Below are 17,576 nucleotides of genomic sequence, written 5' to 3' on the forward strand. Positions count from 1 at the left end.
TTAGAAACTTCTGAAAATACAGTATAGTTTTTGGACTTTCTTGGCGGTCCAGTGGTTAGGACTCTACACTTACACTACAGAGGATGAGGATTCTATCCTTTGTCAGGGAACTAGATCCCACAAGCGACTCATCTAAATAATTAGTTAATTAATTAAATATAAGATACAGTTTTGTTAATGAGTCATCATGCTGTGCATTACATTCAAAAATTCAATCTTTTTTTTTTTTTTTTTTTTTCTTTTTTAGAAAGACCTTCCCGCAAGAGCCAAATTCCAGCGGCCAGTATTTGAGGCCGAAGAACCATGGGTGTCACGTGGTTGGCTCAGGTCACCTCCCGCCACCAGGGATCAGGGGAAGGTCTGAGGAGACGTGAGGACAGAGGGGCTGGGAGGAACTGGGGTCTCAGGAGCGGGGCGGGCTCTCCAGAATCCCTGGACCGGGGAGAGAACGCGGCATCTCCGGCAACGGGGCGGCCAGCGAGGCCTCCAGGGCCCGAGAAGGAGAGGCTGAAGAACATGGAGCGAATACACCACCTCGCTTAATAGAATCGTATGTGGTGTAGAAAGGGTAGAAGGGTCAGTGAGGTCAGTAAACGGTTTTAAACCGGAAAAAGGTGCGAAACGCAGCGTTCCAGTGTTTCAAAAGCACGAACCGGCTTCAGTGCGGACTTGAAAGCAAAAGGCAGGCGCCCCTTCGCCACTTACGGAGACGTCTGAATTTGCTGGGGGTGGTAAGGCGGGATTGGGGATTTAGAGTCAGTACGACCCTCAGACCCGGGGTACAAAGAAAAGCAGACTGAGAGAAGGCAGGTCTGAAACCAAAGACAGAAACTCACGCTACGCTGGGACCTCCACTCGCCGCTGGGACCTCCACTCGCCACTCTCGTCAATAATTCAATCATCTTATAAGTAGAAATCTATCACTTCTGACACCCTTCACTTATTTTATCAATGGACCTCCCCCCTCTTTGGCAAGCATCAATTGTTAATCTGTATCTGGGTTTGGTGGTGTTGATATTATTTTAAATATTCAACATGTTAGAATAATCATACAGTACAGTTAATCCTGGATCTAATAATGGGTTAGAACAGCTTGGGTCCACTCATATATGGATTTTTTTTTAACATGGATATTTTTCAATAAATACAGATGACTATAGGATCTATACTTGGAAGAATCATAAATGCAAAAACTTCAGAATCAGAGAGCTGACTATGGAACTTTAGCATCCAATGATTTCAGTATAGGCAGGGACTCCCGGAACCAATCCTCTGTGGAGGCAGAGGGACAATTGAGAAAAATAATAAAAAGGAAGAGAGAAAGCAATCAGGAGTTTTAAAAATTATAAGGTGTTAGGTAGTTAGAATAGGAAACAGGAGTCCAAAATTGCGGTGGCTAAAAGACAAGGAAGGGAAAAGCCCGTGAAAATAGAACAAAGGAAGGTCGGAGGACCGGAGTGAAGACCTCAGGTAGAACAAACAGCACTCCTGCCTAAGCCCAATTTGCATAGGGCAGGCCCAGGGGGAAGGAAAAACATGTAAAAGGAGGATCCCAAGAGCTTTCTTTCTCCCTCTCCCCTGCATGCATGCGCCCCGCTTCCCCAACCCCCCACCGCCCCACCCTGCGCTGGCTGGCGGGCTCCTCCACTCTCTTCTTTGGGTTAGCTTGCCCTCACGCTTCAAGGATGGATTCTCCTGCTATCTTGTAAATAAAATAGAGCTGTAACACTGCTTTCTCTAAGAGCTATAACTCAGTCTGTTTGAGACCTGAGAGCTATAACATGGTCTGTCCAAGACCCGAGAGCTGTAATGCGTCGAGGGCTTTGATGTCCATCGCTCCAAACCTTTGTTGTGACGAGACAGAACCGAGGAGCATACCCTCACCTGACATAAGGTATTCAAATCACCCAGGAACCCACAGAGTGTTATATGAAAATGGACTTCAGTTCAGTTGCTCAGTCGTATTTGATATAACTGGATATATGGACACCTATAGACTACTAGTTTACTCCATCCAAAAGCAACACATAGTCTTCTCATGCTGAGATATATTGTTGTAGCCACAAGTTCTGGGAAACAAACTCACTCAGAAGGACAATGCAGATAGTGGAGTGCAGTTTACTACACCAGCGGGCCCACGGCAGAGTCTCTGTTTAGCCAAGGACCCTGACCAGTTTTTCTGAAAACCTTATATACCCTAAGTGCCCAAACCCACCTCCCCAAATTCCCTGAAACTAGTCTGAACAAAGGAAAAGAAAGATGCAATCAAAGTTAACCTGTCATTCATATGCCTTAAGCCTAGGTAGTTAACAATGGACAATTATCAATAGACTTGTGGTCATACCCCAATAAGCATAATAGAATTTAAGATTCTATTCAGTTACACAGATAATTAGTGTATTCTTTTAGGCAATAGAGAGTCCCAAAATGCATCTTATGGATGAGGGACCTCGTGCATTCTGAGTTTTAAGACATTCCTTTCTTTTCATTAACAGACTGCTAATGACTATATAACATCCAGCTGAACACTAGCAGGGGGGTACTCTTTCTGCCCCCTTCTGACGCCTATGTCAGAAGCTTTCTCTATCTCCTTTATACTTTAATAAAATTTTATTACACAAAAGCTTTGAGCGATCCAGCCTCGTCTCTGGCCCCGGATTGAATTCATCTCCTCCAGAGGCCAAGAATCCCAGCGTCTTATCGTTCAGCAACAACCTTTCACAGGGACCTGAGTGGCGACAGTAGGGCGACCAGGTCAGATTCCGCATGGTTATTCCCCACCAATGCCAAAGTCTAAGACCTTGTGCAGTATGAACAAAATCTCCACTTCCGCCTTTAGCCCCTCACCTCCCTCCCAGATCTCACTGCAGAGTTTCTGACCAGATCCACAGTCTCAACAACAATCAAATCTGTGCCTAACGACAAAAAGGCTACATGTTCTAATGGTTCTCCCTCTCCCTTAGGAAGGATGAATTCCTTCTCCAGCCCTAGAGGTCACTTTTCAGCTCTCCTGGCAATTCAGCTTGGCTTTTTCTGCCCCAATGTTTCAGGTGTGGACCATTATTCCTTGAGGATTTAGAACTACATTACCCAGAAGTGTTGCGCTACGGAGGAGCGACGTTTATCCAATGAAAATACAGAAAGGGAGCGTTTCCGGGGAGGGGCTCCCGGTGTCTTCCTGGCGGACATTTTGATTGCTCTCAAGTCGGTGGAGCTGGACGGAAGGTCTGAGCGTGCAGTGTTGCGAGGTCTGTTACAAGCCGAGAGAGCGCAAGGGGCGTCAGGCTCTGCATAGGGGACGGCGTAAGAGCTGGGGACACTGCCGCCTGCAGGTTGTGTCCGCGCCAAGTCCGACCTGACCAGTGGACGGTCGCTGCACCACTCTGTGGAAAGAAGCTCTGATGGCGGTGCCTGCCCTGAAGGACCCCGGTCAGGTAAGTGCAGTGAGTTCCGGGTTCTCCGCTGCCCGTTTCCCCACCAGAATGTGAACTCCCCAGGTGAGCAGGTTCCCGCTCATGTTGTTTGTGGCCTTAAAAAAAGTACAACTCAGGGCAGCTCCTGGCGCGGTGGTGGCGACGGCCGGCCTCCCGGGTCTTCGCTCCTCTCCGCGCCGCTGCGCCTCCTGGGCGCCGGCCGCTTGGGTCCATCGCTGAGTGCTGGTCCGGGCCTCCTCTCCCTCCCTGACGGTCATGGCACCGCCGTTCTCCAGGGGCACCAGGGCGATCTCCATGACCCGGGGGTGGAGGGCATGCTGCGCCCCTGCGGACCGGTTCCCGCGCCCCCCTCACCCGCAGGGCGCCCCGCGCCGGACTCTTCTCCCGCCGGCGGCCGGCCCCGCTGTGGGGCGGGCTGGGTGGCTGGCGCGGCCCCCTCGCTGGGTCCTGACGTCAAGAAGCCGCTGCCCTGCGCTCTGCCTCGCTCGGTTCTGACAGCCCGTTACCAAGCAGCCAAAAGCCGCCTTCCAGCCGAGGCAACCTTCAGCCGCAGGCCTGGCCTCCACCCCGCGCGGCTCCCCGCCTCCCTCCCGCCCTCCCTTCGGGGCACCGAGACCGCGGGTGTCTTCCCGAGGGCGCAGCTGGGGCCCCCGAGCGAGGGCGGGAGGAGCTGAGCTGGGCGCAGCCTGGAAGGGGAAGGCAGAGGATGGAGGAACAGGTTGTACCGAGAGCGCTGCAACCAACTCCCAGGGCGGCCAGATGAGAATAGTTCTGGATTTCAGTTCACCTGGGAACCCGCTGATCGCCGAGTGGACTCTGGGGAAATGAATCCTCCTGTGTTGGAGAGATGCGACTACAGGATGAGCCGGGGTTCGAGAGAAGGCGGTCCTTTCGAGGAATAACGGTTCTCTCTTCTTTGGGAAAAATTACAAAAAATTACAAAATTGGGTGAGAGGCGGAGCTATGGGCCTTGAGAGGAAAAAAAACTATATGTATGTATATGTGTGTGTGTGTAAATATATATATAGGCTTCCCCGGTGACTCAGAATATAAAGAATATGCCTGCAATGTGGGAGACCCCTGTTCGATCCCTGGGTCAAGAAGATCCCCTGGAGAAGGGAACAGCTACCCACTCCAGTATTCTAGATATATTTGTATCTTCAGAGGAGTGGAGAAGCCTGTCTCTTCCCATCTCCCTACAAATATTTGCACCAGAAAGTAGCTGACCGAGAATTCACCTTACAGCACTTCCCTGCCCTTGCCCTTGGGAAAGCCCTGATTCCCAGGGCAGACAGGGGTGGTCCCCCAAGCACATCAAGCCTGGCATCTCCCCAGGCAGGCAGCTGAGACTGGGGACTGGCTGCCTGGCTTCCTATTCCTACCACACACAGCCGCTGCTCTCTCCACCAATCTCATCTGTAGGAACCAGGAAGAGGGAAGGGGAGGAGGGAGAAAGACCCTGGAGAGAGCAGTTCCTGCCAGTGGAAGCTAGGAGCTGGTGACTGCAAGGAGGCTTGTATAGGGAGACTGGGAGGGGCGCTGCTGGGGAAGGAGCCTGGGAACCTCGGAGTCCCCAGGGTGGAGAATTGTCAGGAGTAGAATAAAAACCGATATTCACTTTGCTCTGCTGTAGCAGGCCCATTCTCAGCACTTCACAAATATTGGCTGGTCTAGTCTCTCAGAATTTAAAAAAAAAAAAGTACAACTCAGAAGTTGAGTTATGTTTTATTCCGTGGGGATTTGTAGAACTTTCAGCCCAAGAAATATCTCAAGGAACCCTGGGAGAGGAAGGGGGACTCCCTCCAGGGCCTGAAAGTGGGCTCTGTCTAACACTGGGAAGTGGATTGTTCCGAGGAGACACTTGTGCTGGCAAAGCAAGAGATTTTATTGGGAAGGAACTCTGGGTCAGAGAGCAGTAGGGTAAGGGAACCCAGGGGAACTGCTCTGCCATGTGCATTGCAGTCTAGAGTTCTATGGTGAGGGGATTAGCTTTGGTTGTCTTTATCCAATCATTCTGACTCCTTCCTGGTGGTGCAAACCTTGTTCAGCCAAGATGGATGCCAGTGAGGAGGATTCTGGGAGGTGGTTGGACACCTGGTGTCACTTTTTTACATTTCTTGAACTCTCCCTGTTGGTGGTGGCTTATTGGTTCCAGTGTTCCTTACCAGGACCTCTTGTTGTAAAACAGCTCATGCAAATAGTTACTATGGTACCTGGCCAGGGGAGGCGGTTTCAGTGTTCTTCCCCTAACAAAGCCAGCTTATATATAAGTTTTGCAACAAAGGGCAGGTGTTTGCACATCAAAAGATTATTGTTAAGGAAAGTCAGATAACCCAAGTTAAGGAATTAAGCACTTTTCTGTGTATGGAAAAATGTGAGAGTCTGGGCTCACTGAAATAATTTCTGTCTTGGCAATCTGAGCTCTAGTTGAAAAAGAATTTCTAGACACAAAGCATTTTAGACTAGAGCGAATTTATTGAGAACAAAGGGGAGAGGTAGAGAGGGGCGCTGCAAAGACAGAGGGTGGACTCCCTAACTGACCAGGGAGAGCCGCCAGGAGACTGTCAGGGCAGCGGGTGGCTCAGGGGCTTGCGGACTGTTTATAACCTCAATGAAATGAAAATTCCTGTGGAGAGGGGTATGTTAGGTCATTAGTCAGGATTCTGTATGTTATGTCATATGGAGGCTGGGGCTGGCTAGTTAGGAACAGGACGGCTCATAACAAACATGACAATGGTGGCCTTCGAGCTTTGCTAATTTTGGAGATATTGTCCTATCATCTCAGTGTAGGGCTCCACAACTCCTTTGATATGCACCTCGGCTAGCTGGGGCAAGTATCCTGTGTTTTCATATCCTGAGTTTCTCGGGACTCAGCATAGGAGTGACTAGTCTGCTAAATGGCAGGTATTCTCCTTCCTGAATTCCCTTAGGGCTCACTGGCTGACACTAGAGGGCTGCAATCGCTGATCACTGTGACATCTTTTTTGTTTACCGATATGGCAGGAAATGTCCCATTTTTCACACTTTATCTCATGAGCCTGGCCCAGTGCAGTGAGGCCTTCAGGGGTGGTGTCCCTCTTTCTGACCACAGATGTAATATGGTGTGGGTGAGGCTTGGAGATGCAACTGAACCAGGAACATTGGGGAACCTGGAGTCCATCCTGTTTCTTCAAAAAACAAAGTTCGAGGCCAGGCTGCACCTGGAGTGGCAGATGAGAGGTTGTACCTTTCTTCTTAGGGTGCTGGGAGTGCTGGAGAGTTTTGAGTAAAGGAAGCACATGATCTCTGGGCTTTTAAAAATTCTCCAAGGCCTGTTCAGTGGAAGAAAAGTCTGTAGCTGTTGATGAGGACTTGAGCAATGGAAAGTGTGGCTTCTCAAAGCTCATAGCTGATAAAAGGTAGTACTGAGGATGGAGTCACACAGGAGATGTTAGCCAGTCAGCCTGAGGTTATCTGGCTATGGTACCAGGCAGCTGCCCTGGCAAGTCCTGAGCCTCTGGAGCACTGCCCTGGTCACTTTCCTCTGTGTCTGCATGTTCCCACAGATTCCCACAGCTGCAGAAGAACATTTAGTAAATGGAGGTTGTCCCAGTCCCTTACTTGTTCACACTCTCACGCACACATTTTCTGTATTTGAGGAGGGTCTTGGGGCTCTTAACCTGCCATTCTCCCAACACTTCGGTTTGGGGACCTTGGCAACCCTGTGCCTGAGGTAGTGAGTGCACACTGGTTCTATGGAGGAAGTATGGAACAGTGAAACCCATACCAGTATATCAAAGTGCTTTGAGGTGAGGCTAAGCTGGTTAAGGTAAGTGCGGGTCTTTTTTTTCTGGTGGGAATAAACAACAGAGAAGAGCAGAATTTCAACTTGAAATTAAATGCCTGTGTGTTCCAGAGGCAACAGGAAGTTCAGATCAGGGGAGGGAGCTTTTCTTTCCCAGGTATCAGGAGAATCCCTCAGGTTGGACAGTAGGGGAGATGAGTGAGAAGATGGAAGGTGTAAGACTGTTCATGATTTTATTTGTCCCTATTATACCAGAGCCGTGTGACCTTTGAGGATGTAGCTGTGTACTTCTCCCAGGAAGAATGGTGTCTTCTTGATGAGGCTCAGATACAACTGTACCTTGATGTCATGTTGGAGAACTTTGCACTTGTATGCATGCTGGGTAAGGCGCGCACTCCCTCCTCTATCCTCCTGAGCTAGACTCTGCCTTTCTTCTTTTTCCCAGGGACAGCTCTGTCTTTTTTACATGTGGACCATGGTCACCATGTATCTGACATTTATTTGTGCCTGTCTGTACAGAAGAGTGTTGTCACTGACATGGGCACTGCTAAACAGATGGTGAGCTATTCTTCCCACAACCTTTTCCAAGGTTCCAGTTTCCCTACATACATGCCTGCAGCTTTATTTTCTGTCTTCTGATGATTACCATCTAATGGATATGTAGTGTTATATCTTTATCATTTCCATTGCATTTCCTTTATGGTCTGCTTATTGGCCATTTGTATATCTTTTTTGTTGTTGTTGTTCAAGACACATTAACTTCTGGGATCTTAGTTCTCCGACCAGGGATTGAACCTGGGCCTATGATTGTGAATGTGTAAAGTCTCAACCACTCTAATGTCAGGGAATTCCTGTGTATATCTTTTAAAAATATCTATTCAGGTCCCTTTCCCATTTTTTTTCATCAGTTTGGGTTTTTAGTTGTTGAGTTCTAGACTTCCTCCATATATTCTAGATATAAATTCCTTGTTGTACTCTGTGGTTGCCTTTTTACTATGATTATAGTTCCCTGTGATGTACAATAGGTCAGTTTTTTCCTTTTCCCCTATACCTTTCTTGAGGTATAATTGACAGATGACATTAAGTTAAAGGTATGAAACAAACAAAAAAAAATGTTCATTTTTTTTGAAGTCCAGTATCTTGTTTACTATTTTGTTGCTTTTGCCCTTTGTACGTATCTTGGTAGATTTATAACTAAATATCACTTTCTTTCTCTCTTTTTTTGTACTAATGTACATGGTATTGAGTTTTTAGCCTCAAATTTCAGTTTTTTGTGGGGCTGGTATGTAGGTCAGTGATTGGTTTTTATAGTGTAACTTTGTATCCTGAAAACTTTGTTGTTCTTTAGTGAAAGCAGGCTTATTTAGAGATACACTCAGAATGTGGGCCATCTCAGAAGGGGAGAATGGCCTGTAATTACTTCTTAGTTCTAGGATATTTTTGGCAGGATGTCTATATTGGGGGTTTTTGATATACCTGATCATGTCATCTGAGAGTGAAGACAGTTTTCCTTCCTTCCCAAACAGTACAACTTTTCCTAATTAAACTAAAAAGCTTCTAAACAGCAAAAGAAACTATCAACAAAATCAAAGGATAACCTACCTAATGGGAGAAAATATTTGCAAGCCATATATTTAAAGGGTAAATATTCCAAAATAAAAGAACTTACATAACTTGATACCAATCAATATACCTTTTGTATAAACTCCTCATCTCATTGTATTAGTTGTCTTCCAATAAAAATTTGAAAAGGAGTGGTAAGAGAGAACACCCTTCCTTCTTATTCATCTTAGTGGGAAAGCTAATTTTTCTCTAATAAGCATAATGATAGCTAGAGGGTTTTATTGAGGTTATCAATTTGAAGTTTTTCCTCTAATTTAAGTTTACTAGTAGATATATTTTTTTTAATATATCATAAATGCAGGTTGGATTTTGTAAAGTCCTTTTTCTGCATCAATTGATGAGATTGTGTTTTTAAGTATTGATAAGTATTATGTTAACTGACTTTCAAATGTTAAACCAGTTTCACTTGCTCAGTTGATCATGGTATATAATTCTTTTTATACAGTGTTTTAATCGATTTTTAAAAGTTGTTAAATTTTTTGTGTGTATGTTCATGAGAGATATTATTCTATAGTTTTATTTTAATGTTTTTGGTTTGGTATTAAAGTAATACTGGCCTCACAGAATGAGTTGGGAGGTATCCCTTTGTTTCTGTCTTCTGAAAGAGATTGTAGATAATTGTATAATACATTCTCTCATTACATGTTTGGAAGAATTCAGCAGTGAAACACTCTGAGCCAGTTAGATTCTTTTTCGGGAGGTTATTAATTATTGATTCATTTTTTTCTTTCTGGCCACAATGCATAGCATGGAGGATCTTAGGCCCTGACCAGGAATTGAATGCATGCCTCATGCAGTGGAAGCACAGAGCTTAACCATTGGAACCCCAGTGAGGCCCCTTGATTCATTTTTTTTTTTTAATTCATTTTCTTTAATTGACACGGACCTATTCAGATTATCTATTGTGTGGGTTTTGGTAGACTGTCTTTCAGGGAATTGATCCCTTGCATCTAGGTGATCAAATTCATGGGGTTAGAGATTGCTTGTATTTTTCATTATTATTCTTTTTACTCTCCATGGTATCTACAGTTATGTTTTATTTTGAATTTTTTATGTTATTAATTTGTGTTCTCTGTTTCTATCTTCATGAGCCTGACTAGACTGCTGTGAACATACGAGTCTATCTCTTTTTGAATTATAATTTTTGGCCGGATATATGCCCAGGAATTAGATTGATGGATCATAATGGCAACATTACTTTTAACTTCTTGAGAAACATCTATACTGTTTTTCATAATGGCTACACCAACAGCATTTGTTATTTGTAGACTTTTGTTTTTAATATGTGTGTATGTAAGTATTTATTTGGCTATTCTGGGTCTTAGTTGGGATACCCGGGAACTTTTAGGTGCTACATGCAAACTCTTATCTGGAGCTTGTGGAATCTTAATTCCCTGACCAGGGATGGAATCTGGGCCCCCTGCATTGGGAACATGAAGGTTTCTTTTTTTTTTTTTTTTGGTAAGCAAGGGAGCATGGAGTCTTAGCCATTGGACCACCAGGGAAGCCCCTGTAGACTTCTTAATAAATGACCATTCTGCCTGGTCTGAGGTGGTACCTCATTGTAGTTTTGATTTGCATTTCTTTCTTTTGTTTTTCTCTTTGCTTTTCAGTTTTGGAAGTTTCTACAAAGAGAACATCAAACACAGAGATTCTTTCCTCAGCTGTGTCCAGTGTATCAATAAGCCCATCATATTCATTCTTCATGTCTTTTATAGTCTTTTGACTTCTAGAATTTTGAGTTCTTTCTTTGAATTTCCATTTCTCAAATGTCCAACTCTTTGCGACCCTGTGGACTGCAGCATGCGGCCAGACTTCCTGTCCATCATAAACTCCCAACTCTACCAAACATTAATCAGCATATATATCATACTTGTTTTGTATTTCCAGTCTGGTAATTACAACATCCCTGTGATAGCTGATTCTGGTTTTGAAGTTTCCTTTGTTCATATTGCTTTTCGCCATTTAGTATGCTGTGTAATTTTTTCTTGATAACTGGCATGATGTATGGGGTAAAAGGAACCACTATAAATAGGCCTTTATTCATGTGTTGGTAAGATGTGGAGAAGGGAAGCCTGCACAGTACTGGAAGCATTCATAGCATATTTACTTATCAGTCTTTTTTTTTTTTTCCACATTTTTTTTTTTTTTTTTTATTAGTTGGAGGCCAATCACTTCACAACATTTCAGTGGGTTTTGTCATACATTGATATGAATCAGCCATGGATTTACACGTATTCCCCATCCCGATCCCCGCTCCCACCTCCCTCTCCACCCGATTCCTCTGGGTCTTCCCAGTGCACCAGGCCGGAGCACTTGTCTCATGCATCCCACCTGGGCTGGTGATCTTACTTATCAGTCTTTTAATGAGCTTGTGTGTCTGGACTATGAACTTCACAAGTTACTTTCAATTTATTTTCCTTCCATTAGGTGGGACAGCAATGTGTAGAGAGGGCTGGAATTGAGCACTTGTTTTTCTTGTCAGTTGAGCTTCCCTGGTGACTCAGAGGTTAAAGCATCTGCCTCCAATGCAGGAGACCCAGGTTTGAAACCTGGGTCAGGAAGATCCCCTGGAGAAGGAAGTGGCAACCCACTCCAGTATTCTTGGCTGGAGAATCCCATGGATGGAGGAGCCTGGTAGGCTACAGTCCACAGGGTCACAAAGAGTCGGACACGACCGAGCGACTTCCCTTTCTTTCACTTTCTTTTCTTGTCAGTTAACCTTATTAAGAAGAACAGAATGTTCTGGCTATTTTATTTGTCTGATCTTTATCATTTCCTTTTTCAGAATGCTTTGTCTATTTAATTTGGTGGTTTTTTTTTTTTTTTTGGTAGTTTATCAAGTTCTCAAGATAGATTATGATTTATATATATATATATATATATATTCATTTATTTTTATTAGTTGGAGGCTAATTACCTTATAATATTGTAGTGCTTTTTGTCATACATTGACATGAATCAGCCATGGATTTACATGTGTTCCCCATCATGATCCCCCCTCCCACCTCCCTCCCGATATTTCTTTTTTTAATATAAGCATTTTTTGCTGTAAATGTTCTCCTTAGTACGGCCTTTGCTGCATCCTGTAGTTTTAGTATGTGGTGTTTTGTTTTCATTAGTCTATTAAATATTCTCTGATTTCCCTTGTGATTATTTTCTTGAACCTATTTATTTCCAGAAATTTGTAGATATTTCAGTTTTCCATGTTATGGATCTTCATTCTGTTGTGGTTAGAGAGGCTAGTTGGTATAAACTTTATCTAATTAAATTTATTGTTCCTATCCATTACTGAGAATAGAGTATTGAAGTTTCCAGATATTAGTGTAGAACTGTCTGTTTCTCCTTTTGATTGTTAGTTTTTGCTTCATGTATTTCAGTGATCTACTATTGAGTGTGTGAATATTTATACTTATTGCCTCATGTTACATTGAATCTTCTCAAAATAAATGTCCTTCATAGTCTTTTTAGATTTAAAGTCTTTGTTTGGTATGATTTATAGCTACTCCTGTGTGCTTTTTGTTACTATTTGCATGAAATATCTTTATCTACATTTCAGTTTCAACTTGTGTTTTGTCAACAGCATACAGTTGTTGTTGTTGTCTTGGATTGTGCCACACAGCCTGTGAATTCTTCCTTCTGTGGCCAGGGATTGAACCCATGCCCTCAGCAGTGAAAGTGCAGAATCCTAACCACTGGACTGCCAGGGAGTTTGCTAGATCATTTTTTTTTTTTTTTTTTTTAGATCTATTCTGCCAGTCTGTGTTTTGCTCTGAGAGGTTAATCTATTTACTTTAAAGCAGTTATTGATGAGAGGTATTTTTTTTCGTCTTGCTCTTTGTTTTCTATATACGCCTTGAAGCTTTCTCATTTCTTACTTTTTGTTATTTTCTCCTTTTGTATTTAGTTGATTTTTTTTTGTAGTGAAATATCTTAATTCCCTTTTCATTTCCTTTGTATACATTATAAAACTTTTTTTTTTTTTTTTTGCTATTTACCATGGGGATTACATTTAATATCCTAAAGCTAGAGCGTATTAATTTTAATTTATACCAGCTTGCCATCAATAACATTAAAAAAATTCTGGGAATTCCTTGGTGGTCCAGTGGTTAGGACTCTGCAGTCTCACTGCTATGGTCCTGGGTTCAATCTATGGTCTGGAACTAAAATACTGAGAGCCGTGCTAGCAGGCCAAAAAAAATTTTTTTTCTGCTTCTATACAGCTTTGTCTGTATCATTTTACTCGTTAGTGTCTTTTCAGTTCAACTTGAAGGACTCCCTTTAGCATTTCTTGAACTTCCTCATCTTTTGTTTACCTGGGAATATGCTAATTTCTCCTTCATTTTTGAAGGAATCTTGGTTGGCAGGTTTTTTTCCTTCAGCCATCTCTGAACATATCAGCCCACTGTCTCTGGCCTTCCCAGGTTTCCCATGAGAAATCTGCTAATGATACTGTTTGGGACCCTTTGTCTGTGATGAGTCACTTCTCTCACTGATTTCAGGATTCTCTGAGATTCTCTTGAGTTTCAGCAGTTTGATTATAATGTGCCACAATGTGGGTCTTCTCGTTTATTCTGCACAGACAATAAATGAATAATAAAAAAAAATCATAAAAGACAACCACTTCTTTGTATGCCTTGTGAGTTTTGTTGTTGAAAACTGAACACTGGCATTTTATGGTTGTAAGTCTGGAGATACTGTGCTTGCCATTAACCAGGGTTTGCTGGGTGGGGGGTTCTCCTTGTTTTTGATGTTTTTAGGGTGTCTCTTTCCTGTATATTGACATGAGATGTAAACTGACAGGCCTCTCAGTGTGCTTTTCCTTGGGGGTGCACCATGACTTAAATTTCCACAATATAAGTGGTTGTCTTTTATGGGGTTTTTTTTTTATTATTATTCATTTATTGTCTGTGCCAGGTCTTCATTGATACATAGGCTTTTCTCTAGTTGTTGTGAGCAGGGGCTGCGCTCTAGTAGTGCATGGGCTTCTCATTGCTGTGGCTTCTCTTGTTGCAGAGCACGGGCTCAAGGGTGTGTGGCCTTCAGTAATTGCGGCACGTGGGCTCAGTAGTTGTGGCACATGCACATAGTTGCTCCACAGCATGTGGGATCTTCCCAGACAGGAGATTGAACCTGTGTCTCCTGCATTGACAGGCGGACTCTTCATCACTGAGCCACCAGGGAAGCCCAGTGTTTGCTCTTGATTGCCTTAGTCCTCAAATGTGTCACTCTCAAAAGGGAAAAAACAGAAAAATGAAGAGGAGGCAGTGAGACACTAGCTCTTAAAATCTTCAGCCAGAGGGAGAGGAGATTTATGTATCGGTGGTACCATTTACAGCAATGAGTGTCCACCTCTGTATTACTCACATTCATTCAGGAGCAGCAGCCAGCAGTCAGACTATATTAGATCACTGACATCTGGCGGACTAACTAGGTCCTTCCTTATTTTCCACGCTGGCTCATAAAAAGCATGTGCAGTCTGCTCTAGAAACATGTACACAGTAGCCCGCCATGGGACTTTGGGTTGGGGAATGGGCAGCTCCAGAGGCTAACAACTGAACTTGACTGAAATAAATTTAACTTGGGAAACTGCAGATCTTCAGTAGATTCGAGTTCCGAGAGCTACATTTATTGGATTCTGTCAGCACAGTTATTGTTAAGGCAAGGAGATGGAATCCTAACATTTTGTATTCCATCTGCTGCACATCCTTTCATCCGGTTCCATCAGAGCTTCTTTTTGCAGTATTTAAATATTGTCCCTTTTTGTGTGCTGAGTTCTTCTGGGCTGGTGTTGGCTACTAACCTGACCTGCTGTTCTATTAAGAGTTCTATCATTTGCCTTCCATGTAGTTGTTGAACTGAGAGTGGACAGTCCTTCATGCTTCGCAGGATGGACATGACTCTGGTCTCAGCACAAAGCACTTACAGTTAGCCTGGCCAAGTTGAATGGCAGCTGGTATAGTTTAATGTCAGGTCTGTGTTCAAGTCATTCCAGGAACCTATCCTGTTTGACTAGTGCTTTTAGTGTGATTACCAGTGGCCACAAGTCATTTCTATAGTCTTCTCTCCATTCTTGACACTACCAACTTGCAATTTTTTCTACTTCTCATTATTTATTTATCCATTTATTTTATTTTTGGCTGGATCCTCATTGCTTTGCAAGGGCTTTCTATAGTTGTGGCAAGTGGGGGCTACTCTTTGTTGTGGTACGCAGGCTTCTCATTGTGGTAGCTTCTCTCATTGCAGAGCATGGGCTCTAGGCCTGCAAGTTTCAGTAGTTGTAGCACACAGGCTCAGTAGCTGTGCATGGTATTAGTTGCTTCACAGCATGTGGAATCGTTGCAGACCCAGCCTCAAATCCATGTCCCCTCCATTGGCAGGTGGATTCTTAGCCACTGAGCCACCAGGGAAGCCCTACTTGTCATTTTCATTCTGACTCCAGCCTGGGATTAATTCCCTACCACCTCTCTAAACTGTTTATTTCATTGGTCTTCACAGTATTTTCTCCCGAGTATTTTTCTGACACTGTTTATGTCCTGAAACAAGGGACTATCCCTTAATATTCCTTAAACACCAGGTACCTGTTCCAGTTAGATTTTCTGAGGCCTGGACGTACAGTTCTGCAGAGAAAAGGTCACCAGCTGTTGTGGTCTAGGCAGAAGCTATTGATAAGAGTGAACTATAGAAAAGGCCTTTCACCCTTTCTCCATACCCAATCCTTGCATCCTATGTTTGCTGAGACCTCATCTATTCTGTGACCTTAAAGCCCTGTAACACAGACCAGCTGCTTCCTCAGTCTGACCCTAACTCCATTTCCTGAACACAGTCTTGTGGACTCATTCTTTTAAGTGTCAGATGTACAGTTGTGACGGTGTCAATTCCCTGTACTAAACTCAATGTGGACTTCACTATTGTTTTCAGGTTCTTGGCCTGGAGCTGGGGATGAAGAGACACCTTTTGAACAGAGCAAATCGGTAGGAGTGTCACAGATTGGAACTCCCAGGGCAGATTCGTCTGCTGAGAATGTCCAGCCCTGTAAGATATGCATCCTGGTCTTGAGAAACATTTGGCACTTGACTGAAGAGCAGGGAACAAATAGTGGACAGAAAGCATACTCATGTGGGACACATGGAAAACAATTCTGTTTCACTGCAGACATTCAGCAGCACCAGAAGCAGCACACGAGAGAGAATCTTTTACAATATGTTAAGGGGAAACTCTCATTTTTGAAGAGCTGCACAATCCATGCATCAGGAAGTCTCTCCCCATACAGTGAGATTGGGAAGGAATTCGTGGCCAACATGGGAGTTCAGCCACAGATCAAAAACACCAGGAATCAACAAAACAACAGTAAGGAGTGTGAAACTGTTTTTCACAGTGGAAAAAGTCATCAGAGCTGGGGAGAAGGCAAGAAAGCCTCCAGCCACACAGACATACTTGTTCAAGATGAGAGAATCCTCACTAGTGAACGGTCTTGTGAGTTCACAGGCGGCACTCACAAAAGTAAGCATGTTCAGCACCAGAAAGGTCACATTAGACAAAGGTCTTCCGAGTGCACTGAATGTGGGAAATCCTTTGGCCAAAGAAAGTATCTCAGGATTCATAGGCGAATTCACACTGGAGAAAGGCCTTATCAGTGCAAGGAATGTGATAAATCTTTTACCTATAAGAACCGTTTCATTGGACATCAGAGAATTCATACTGGAGAAAGGCCATATGAATGCACTCAATGTGGAAAATGTTTTACCCATCAATCCTCTTTCTATGTACATCAAAGAATTCACACTGGAGAAAGGCCTTATAAGTGCAATGAATGTGGGAAGTCTTTTATCAACAACTCCAATTTCCATAGACATCAGAGAATTCACCAAGGAGAAAGGCCTTATACGTGTAATGTATGTGGGAAATCTTTTATAACTCTGGCTGGCATCCGATATCATCAGAAAGTTCACAACGGGGGAGTGCTGTATAAGGGCAGTGACTCTGGGACATCCTTTAATCAAATGCAGCAACTCAGTTCCAGTAGGAAAATCCACACTGGAGAAAAGCCTTATGAGTGCAGTGAATGTGGGAAATCTTTTACTGCTAGCTCTAGCCTTTGGTATCATCAGAGAATTCACAGTGGAGAAAGGCCTCATGAATGCAGTGAATGTGGGAAATCTTTCATTGTTAGGTTGAGCCTTCGCAATCATCAGAGAGTTCACACTGAAGAAAGGCCTTATAAGTGCAATGAATGTGGAAAATGTTTTACTAGCAGTTCGAGCCTTCTTCGTCATCAGAGAGTTCACAATGGAAAAAGGCCTTATGAGTGCAGTGAATGTGGGAAATCTTTTACTGCTAGCTATGGCCTTCGGTATCATCAGAGAGTTCACAGTGGAGAAAAACCTTACGAGTGCAGTGAATGTGGGAAATCTTTTACTGCCAGCTCTAGCCTTCGGTATCACCAGAGAGTTCACAGTGGAGAAAAACCTTATGAGTGCAGTAAATGTGGGAAATCTTTTACTGCTAGCTATGGCCTTCGGTATCATCAGAGAGTTCACCATTGAGAAAAACCTTATAAGTTCAGTGAATGTGGGAAATCTTCTACTGCTAGCTCTGGCCTTCAGTATCATCAGAGTTCACAGTGGAGAAAGGCCTCATGAATGCAGTGAATGTGGGAAATCTTTCATTGTTAGGTTGAGCCTTCGCAATCATCAGAGAGTTCACACTGAAGAAAGGCCTTATAAGTGCAATAA

At 43.7% G+C, this 17,576-nt stretch overlaps 1 protein-coding gene across 1 annotated transcript; it reads left to right on the top strand.

The window, feature by feature from the left end:
- The first annotated feature begins 3,193 nt into the window (after positions 1-3,193).
- LOC133054988 (zinc finger protein 211-like) lies at positions 3,194-17,534 on the top strand. The gene is made up of 3 exons (XM_061140440.1): positions 3,194-3,434; positions 7,474-7,600; positions 15,763-17,534. Exons 1-3 carry the CDS (start codon positions 3,402-3,404, stop codon positions 17,385-17,387), a joined length of 1,785 nt encoding a protein of 594 aa, XP_060996423.1. The 5' UTR covers positions 3,194-3,401; the 3' UTR covers positions 17,388-17,534.
- The last annotated feature ends 42 nt before the right edge of the window (positions 17,535-17,576 follow it).

The sequence above is a fragment of the Dama dama genome, chromosome 4 (assembly GCF_033118175.1).
Source record: "Dama dama isolate Ldn47 chromosome 4, ASM3311817v1, whole genome shotgun sequence".
Lineage (NCBI taxonomy): Eukaryota > Metazoa > Chordata > Mammalia > Artiodactyla > Cervidae > Dama > Dama dama.